The 9,106-nt window shown below is 42.2% G+C and overlaps 1 protein-coding gene across 2 annotated transcripts in view; it reads right to left on the bottom strand.

Annotated features, from left to right (window-relative positions):
* Positions 1-999: 999 nt before the first annotated feature.
* The window catches only part of DCAF17 (DDB1 and CUL4 associated factor 17), a 50,115-nt gene continuing 42,008 nt past the window's right edge, over positions 1,000-9,106 (bottom strand). Inside the window, exons 15-16 of one of the 2 annotated variants that reach the window (XM_045031643.1) lie at positions 4,737-4,838; positions 1,000-1,897 (exon numbers count right to left, since the gene is read on the bottom strand). In XM_045031643.1, the coding sequence (XP_044887578.1) occupies positions 4,758-4,838 (81 nt within the window). In that variant the 3' untranslated portion in view covers positions 1,000-1,897; positions 4,737-4,757. Of the gene's footprint in view, positions 1,898-4,568; positions 4,839-9,106 lie in introns of those variants that run through there. The other variant, XM_045031642.1, reaches the window with a different exon arrangement.

Below are 9,106 nucleotides of genomic sequence, written 5' to 3'. Positions count from 1 at the left end.
GTACAGAAATATACTTGGAGACAGAAATTGAGAGTATGTCTACACTGGACTCTAAGCCAGGGTCTGTGCTAATGTGTCATTACTGCACTACCTGCCTCCATACTGCAAAATGACTGGGTCTCTGACCCACCGTCCTAGCAGGGTCCTAGGACCTGGGTCCTCAGTGCCTGCTGATTTGAGTCAGACTGATTTGTGTGTGAATGGAAGCGGGGTTTGGGCTCAAACCTGAGTCAGAGCCCAGGCTTAGTGTGCAGTATAGACATACTTAAGGATATGCCTACAACACTGCAATGATGGGGTGTGATTGCTGTGTGTGTAGACATACCCAAGCTAGCTTTAATTTGTCTAGTTTGGGTACTGGTATTAATTAAGCTGTGGCAGCACAGGCTTCCGTGTGGCCTAGCTGCCCCAATAATTACTGAGCATTCCAGGCAGGGTTGTACAGTCACTGCTGAAGCTGCTGCAGTTTCATTGCTATCAGTATCTGAGCTAGCTAGATTAAAGCAGCCAGAATATGTGCCAACTGGGGGCGGGTGCAGGAGAGCTAGGGAAATAAGGGATGCCTTGTGTTCAGGCCTCCTGGGCTTGGAAGGACACATGGAGGAAAGGGGAAATGATAGAGTCTGACCAGATTACTACAACTGTGTAATTGAAGCTTGATAGAGAATATCTGCTGAATTTTCATGTAGGGTGTTGTTAATGACCTCGCCTGTCCAATGAACATTACTGCTACTGTATTGTAAAGGAGGGTCCACTTCCTTGGGCCTGATCCTTTCTTCTCCACCTAGCCCCTGCCCTGCCAGAAGTGCCCCTAGAGACTGGCAGGGGGTGAATCTTTACTGCTTTCCAAAATAGGAGACCCTTATGTCACTGAGTAATTGGTGTGGTGGTGATACCTAGATAAAGCTATGTAGGAATAGGATAAGTACCCCTGTTTAACAGATCAGACAAAACAAGAGATTGAACAAATCAATAATTTATTTCACATTTGTGCTGATGCTTTTAATGTTTTACAGTCTAATAGTGGATACAAAGGATCTATTTCCTTCCATACTCTGGCTGAAACCCCACCCTGAGATCATGGGCTGCAGATCATGGTATATAGGAGGAGTAGCTGAAGGATGAGGATGCATCTCTTCCAGGGCAGGTGTCAGCCCATGTTGCTCTGGTTTCTGCTAGCCATAATGGCCAGCAACCGCTTGAACATGGCCACCTGCTGCTGGCTCTTCTCATGCTGCCATGCATGGTTATACTCATGCATGGCCAGGCGGTGTGCAATGTAGTTGGCCACCATGTGCTCCTTCTGCTCCAACATCTCAATAGCAGCGTGTGATCGCTTAGCCTCCTCCAGTATCTCCAGCTGGAGGTCCAAGATGGCTTTCTTCAGTTACTATGAGCAGGACTTGAAAACTCCACTTACTCATTCACTGGCAGTGAGCAGGCAGTTCTGTTTAAGTGCCATTAATTTCTGAAAAAATCTAAGTTTTAATTTAAAAAAAAAATTAAACTTCTAGCTTCTGGGGCTGTGAAAATACCCTTCCAAATATGAACAGAATGTAAATCTATATAAAGTTATCCTCCTAATTCGGCAGTCGTCTTCTGTGTTTCTGTGTCTCCTCGTTGCTTTCCCAAGCCTCCTCAAACAAGAATTGACCAGTGCCTTTCCAGTTTTTATTGGGTGTACTATGGGAACAGTGAGCATGACAAGAATTAAATCATTTTCACTCTACTGGTGCCGCTTGGGAAAGCTCTGAGCAACAGCAGTGGTATGCACTAGAGCTTTTCATTACAGAGGAGGATTCAGAAACGAGGGGAGCGGTAGAGCATCAGAGAAGCAGCAAGCAAACCCTCCGGTGGGACACAATGTTCTTTCTTCCTTCCTGATGTCAGAGGGGGCCTGAAACAATAGTTCTGAGGTATGAATTGCCCCATCAATTCAGTGGATGCTAACTCAGATGACAATGATACTTTAAATGTTAATTATTTCACTGCTTAAAGCAGGGGTAGGCAACCTATGGCACGCGTGCCAAAGGCAGCACACGAGCTGATTTTCAGTGGCACTCACACTGCCTGGGTCCTGGCCACCGGTCTGGGGGGCTCTGCATTTTTATTTAATTTTAAATGAAGCTTCTTAAACATTTTAAAAACCTTATTTACTTTACATACCACAATAGTTTAGTTATATATTATAGATTTATAGAAAGAGGCCTTATAAAAATGTTAAAATGTATGACTGGCACGTGAAACCTTAAATTAGAGTGAATAAATGAAGACTCGGCACACCACTTCTGAAAGGCTGCCGACCCCTGGCTTAAAGCATATAGGAAAGTGTGAAGACCTACACAACCTGTGCTCATTTTTGTGCCACCAATGGGTGCACTTGGGAGATATGTCCACTTACTTTTTTTCCCCAATCGAGAAAGAGACAGGCCCAAAAGCCCAGTGGGATATCTGAGTCCTGCTAAAGGGAGGCCAAACCTGAAGGCCCCAGTGGAGCTTATGGATGTGAGATATTTTCTTGGAGGAAATTAAAATTGCCACTTAGCAATAGCAACTATATGTCACTTAAATACTATTATAAAGTTGAGAAATAATATTTTATTTCAGTTATAAATAATGAAATAACATCTATTCAAACATTTCTTACCATCCAATATTAAATATACATCATTCTTTGAATAAACATTTAAGAAAATATTTTAAATTACAGTTTAATTTTATTGAAATTCTAAAATATGGGTAGGTCTTTGACAACATATGGCAGGGTTGAAGGAGGATGCAATTTTATTTTTCTGAAGGAGCACTACACTTTCAAAAGTTTGAGGAACAGTTGTAATTAAAGTGAGTAATGCTGTGGTAAGGTTTAGTGTGGCATAAGGCTTTTATTAGCATATGTTTGGGATGAATTTACTCATGAATAAACTTGCACAAATTGCACAAACCATGATCACAAACTGTTGCTCATTGGAAATGCAGGTCATCCCAAATTTATGCCCATAATTTTTTTACACAATGTATATTCTATACTGTATAATCAGAGAGACACATGCAAAAGGAAATTAATTCACATAAGTGCCTAGCACAGTGTGCCTATGAGGAGAGCTTTTAGGTGCTATGGCAACACAAATAATTATAATACAGTAATATTATGTATTGCAAACCCCAATCCATAATAAAATCATGTCAGACCTCCCTCAAAAATCATGAGTGGCTTAAAATCATGAGATTTCTTTTTTTTAAATTAATGTTGGAGTCTTGAAAACAAATGAGTCACATTTACAAGCTCTTTGTGCAGCCCATCTGTAATTAGTATTTTGGGGGGGATCTCTGGTAGAGAGTTATTTTCCCAAAGTAGTGTTTTTACAGTATATTTATTTCTGACATTTTCGGATGTCCGATTAAATTATAAATCGTTGTAAAATGTTACATAGCTCATAGTGCTTGTTAGTTTCAAATAATGAAACGCAAATGAACCTGTGTAAAAAATGATTAAATAGACAGCAAACAATAACATACAATTACTCTGGGCCAGATTCTGCTCAATGAGTCCAATCCTGCAAAGTGCTGAATGCCCTCAATTCGCATTGATTTAAGCGAGAATTGACCATCTTGCCCTCAAGAAGCCCCTAAACATTCACCTTCAGGTCTGCCAAATGTCTCTCCTCTCTGGGATACTCACAGACAGGCGCAGTCCCGCGGCCCAGGCAGTATGTCCTGCACAGCTGAGCTGCAGGAATCCCCTGCGATTCAGGTCAAGCCCACCAGAGGGCGCCGTGGTATCTGCTGAGTTAGGCTGCTCCCCCTGCTGGGTCTGAGCGAGGCAACAAGCGGGAGGAGCAGGCAAGTGGCACCAGCTGCAGCTGCTGTGGAGGCAGCAGGGGAAGTGAGGGGAGGCGGGGAGCCAGTACTGGGCCTGTGTTCCCCGCAGGTGTCACAAGCCCAGCCTCTCCTCCAGTAATCCCACTACCCGCAGAACACCAGCTACCGCCCAGTTTTCCCAAGGACTCCCCCAGCCAGCCCCACACACTCCCGCTGTGCCCAGCCTCTTGCCACTCAGCATCTCCCTGTATTTCCCTGTAGCTACTCCCTCCTCCACCCAGACACCTCCACAACCCCAGCTGCCTTCAGCCACTGCCCACCCAGCTTTCCCGCAGCCCTAGCTACTTGACAGCCCTCATGCAGCACCCGCCTGCTCCCCACACACACCTCAGCATCCATCCACCTGCCAGCCACTCATACCAAGGTGTGTGTGCAGCTCCATGTCTGACCCCTTCCGCTGACTGGGGCAGGGCATATTGACATTCAGATGAAGTTTATGGTCCTATATACATTTATCCTGTGCAAAAGTTGGCAGCTATGCAGTTCTCCCCCCGCCTCCCAAGTCTCCCACTCCACTCAGCAGCCAACTACCCCCTAGGCACCCTCCACCACCCATCTCTGGTACCCTAACACTGCAGACACTTTCCAGCCCCCACCTATTCCAACCATAGCAGATGAGTTTTATTGCAGCTCCTTGCCTGACCTCCACCATTGCCTGGAACAAGGTTTGTTGACTGTAAACTGAAGTTTATTTGCAGACATGCAAATTAGACAAAAAAATTGCATACATTTCACACATGGAGCTGCACAAAGCTTGGCAACTATGTGTTTGTGAATAGGGATTAGGGTATGTATGTATGTGCACATGAACACACAGTGGAAGTAGGTAGACAGGCTGGTAGCTGGAGTTCTGTTACCTCTACTGACTGCCTCTGGTTTTAGCCACTTCCCATCTGTCCTCTCCACCTTGTTTCTGATGAGGATGAGAGGCAGCCCACACTGAGGACTGCCTGGTGAGCCTGCAATTAGACAGATGAAGAGAAAAGGTAAGTTGGGGGGCAGATGGTGAGCAATATTTTTCTCAAGAGAAAACTCCACAAGTAAGCCAGGGGCCTGGGACTGGTGGAAGGATAATTCTGGTGAATTTTAGGGTCCTCCTACCAGTTACTTTTTTCAGCCCTCCCTACTAAGAAGAAAATGGCCTAAAATTCACCAGAGTATGCACAGGATCTCTAGCTGATTTGGTACCCTCAGCCTATGAGGTGAGTTGTTACTGACAAACATTTTCACATGTTGGTAACTATGATGTCTATGCAAAAGCTGTACCAAGAAGCTCAGTTCTTTTGACTGCTTCACTACCCACATTTATTGGGCTGGAAGAATGTATAATGGTTGTGGGGGTTTGGGGTGGGGGGGAGGGGTTGCAGCCAAGGGCTTGTTTCCTTATTGTGCAAAGCAAGAAATTTTACTGTTCCAAAAGATTGCTTCTCTTTAAATAACGCATATCAAAAGGTTGGTAGCCATATTCTGGTGGGCCCTCCTGATGGCTACATGGGACATTACTTTGTGACAAAATAGAAATATTTGCTAAAATCATGATTGGGTATATGCTAAAACCAGGAGCTGGGCAGTTTCAAGTGACCATGTCTGGATGAATTTGAAGGTGAAATATAATTACAAAAAAGTTTCCCTTTTTAAATACCTGCACATCCGCATAAGTAAATATTAGGGTATAATTCTTTATAAGACTATCTTTTAAAAGTATTTGGAATACAAATTAATGTGGATAAGAGACAATTTCAAAGCCTCAGTGTTTACTTTCTTGTGCTAGATTTAGACTACTAAGTCACTTAGATGCTTTTGAAAATTGTTCCCCAAGTCTATTTTGGCATACTTTCTTCAACTACTGCAGAGAATAGCAACATGCAGACTGTTGTACCAAAGACAGTGACACAGTTTGCATGTAAAAAGAGGTCCATGGAATTTAGGATGATATATGGAGATTTTTCTCAAAAGGAAAACAAGCACATAGATTTGATAATAAGATAGTTAATATATTGAATCAAAAATGTAATTTCTCATGGCCTCTTAATCTAATGGATATAGGAAAAAAAGGATTCAGCATATGCAGGAAAGATAACTGAAGATATTGCAGTCATGAATATGGCATTATTTTGTTTGTAATGGGAGTGTATTACAGATAAATTAAAGTCACATAAGCAGCATTTTACTTATGAACAGGAAGAGGGATGAAGGAGAATGGGGATGAATAAAGAAAGAGGCTGTTAATAGAAAGGATAAAGATAGCAAGGATGGACTAACAAAATGCTATACAATATTTGTGATTCATAGCACTGCAAGGTTGAGAGGCATAGTGGTGAGTGAGTAATATGCTGTGAGTTTTATTCTTGTGATATATGTTTTAATGATCTTGAGTATTATATTAAAGTTGACTTTAAAAACAAATGTAATTGAATGTAGAGCTTGTGAAAGTCACATATTTATCCATATAGCACAAAGAGTGGCAGTGCAGACATCTCTGTCAATATGGCTGCGCATCAATCCTTGTTCTAATTCTTGAAGGTCTGAATTTTATTTGAAAATCTCATAGAATGATAGAAGTAAGGGCCCGGTCCTGTGAGATGCTGAACACCCATAGCTCACACTGAAATCAGTAGGAATTAAGGATGCTTAGCATTTCACTCTTTGTAAGTCCAGGCAATTCTTGTTGGGCTAAACCCACAGCTTTCCAGATCTTAAACCATCGAACTGCTGCCTGGAAAGAAAATGCAGATTTTAGTTTCAAATGAGCAACCCTGAAAAAAATAATAAAATATTCCGCTTTATTTCAAATGCATTGGAAAGCTACACACAATTTTCAAAGGTATTTCCTTCCTTCTTCCTTGTGCCAGTGCCATGCTTTGATGTTGAAAGAAACAATTATGCTGAGCATGTGGATATCAAATGTGTTGTTTTTTTTCTTGCAATCGGAACCATATGGAAATCCTCGGAATTTTTCCACTTTACTCATATTTCTTACTGTTTAGCATATTGAATAATTCAGTTAATATAAGTGATTTCCAAGTATCTATTTTACACTGGTTACAACTGAGAGAAAGGTAACTGCTCCACAGTCACATGCTGGTATATGGTTATCAAATTCCTGGTCCACAGGCCAGATGTGGCCTGATTTCATATATCTATTCAGACTTCACTTCAGTTTGAGATTGCACAGCAGTTTGGGCTCACCAACAGCAGCAACCAAAGAAGTGCTTTAGTGCTTTTTATATTGAGTCTGCTGGAAATGAAAATAGACCAGGACTGAATGCAGGCCAAAACTGGGCTCGATGACAGTGGCTCAGTACATGTCACCTTTCTCTGGTGGCTGTATATTGTGTTTCAGAATCTAACCTGAAATTAATTGGGGCTGTCCATACACAGGACTTTACCCGTTTACATTTGATTCACATATAAGGTTATTTTTGCAGCCATAAAGGCTAGTTTTTTTTCTTTAAAATGAAAGTTTGTTTGGATTTAACTGGGATTCTGCACAGGTGCAGAAGCACATGCAATCAGATTTCATTGGTGGATTGGGGATTATAAATATTTATAGGCTCTAATCCTCCAGTGGATCTCACCCAGACTACAGCTAGGATTGTAGGTTACCAGTTATGGGATTGGTCACCTTAACCAGTTGTGTTGTGAGTGACACAGTTGGTCTGTGAAAATAGCATGTTTTCTTCTATCACAACTGTACTTTTATGTCCACACCCACCTCTCTTTAGCAGTTCATGCTAGGACTTTCTGGGCATCTCTCTCATAATGCCCTATCAGCTGCTGTCAGTACCATGGCCTATGTGTAATTCAGCAACACTCCTTCTTTCTACCTAGGATTATACAATTTCTTACATAAAGCCCATAATCTTCTTCCAAGGCAGTCACAGTTGCCACTTGGTATCAGAGACCTTTTTGTCACTGCTGATAGTTGCATCTTCCAACTTCTGAATTTTGATGCATGACATACTGGAGGAAGAGCAGAGCAGAAATGGTAACAATATCCAGAGCATTCTGAGGTGGTACCTGAAAAGAGTACAAAGGGATATGTACAGATTTGGGTTCACCTATATGCTGAACTGAATTGCGAGGAGTGCAGACTCTGAGCCAGATCAGGCTCTATCCACTGGAGGGACAATGTTATGACTCCTGGACTGACAGTGACTAGCTGAGACATCTGTGGTTGACATTCCTTACAAAGGCTTAGCTTACACCATAAAACAACACATTTGACAGCTGTTGTCCCTGATGACAAGAGAGATGTCATAGGCATCTGGGAACTAGCCCTCAACACATACTAATACTCCTTGGCATGTAGAAGATCACATTGGACTGGAATGCAATGAAGTAAATGCTGTAGACTTGTGTGATCAAGGTTACGAGTGATCTTGAAATAATGGATGGTTTTGAACAATGCTGAAGCTTCCCAAACTGTACTGGAATCATTCAGGGAACTCATTTTCCAATTCTTTGTTACCCTAATCAGATTCAGAATTCTACAACTGAGTCTTACTTCTCATTGATCAGGCAGGCTGTGGTTGACTACAGATGGTATTTCATGGATGCAAACACTGGACGGCTTGGCAAGGTTCATGGTGCTAGAATATTATATTGAATCATTCAAGCTTGTACAGGAAGGGATATGCAAGAATACCTTTTCATTACACACCAGAGATATCAGTGCTGCTGCTGTGTCAGCTGTGATTAACAAGGACCTTGCACTCCCTTTGTTACTCTGAGGAAAATTATGAGGATATTAACAACTGGTAATTTGACGACTGCCTCCGTCATGTCAAATTGGTGGTCCAGTGTGCTTTTGGGATACTGAAGGGGCAGTAGAAATGCCTATTGAAGCAAAATGACAAAGACCCAAAGTACATCACTGCAACCATGGCTACTTTCTGTGTATATCCCCTCACGTGTGACTAGGAGACAGCTTTACATGAACACTCAGGGGTGTTGTGCCCTGACATTGCCCATTTTCCCAGGCCACATGTGAGCTGGGAGCTTCATGACTACTACTGCTAGTTATGTAGCATAGGTGAGCATAAGGGCTGCTCTGTGCCAGTCTTCTGCTCAGGTGAACACTGAGGGAGGGGGAGAGGAAGAGAAGAGTACTCTCCATGTCAGTGTGCTTCTATCATATACTCTGAACGAGTCTGCCTTGTTTTAGTCTGATTTGATATAATTCTACCATTGTATGTATTAAAGTGAAGTTATATGAAAGCAAATT

This window comes from Mauremys mutica, chromosome 10, assembly GCF_020497125.1.
Source record: "Mauremys mutica isolate MM-2020 ecotype Southern chromosome 10, ASM2049712v1, whole genome shotgun sequence".
In the NCBI taxonomy this organism is placed as follows: domain Eukaryota; kingdom Metazoa; phylum Chordata; order Testudines; family Geoemydidae; genus Mauremys; species Mauremys mutica.
The sequence above is the reverse complement of the archived record's forward strand: the minus strand, read 5'-3'. Positions and strand labels throughout refer to the sequence as shown.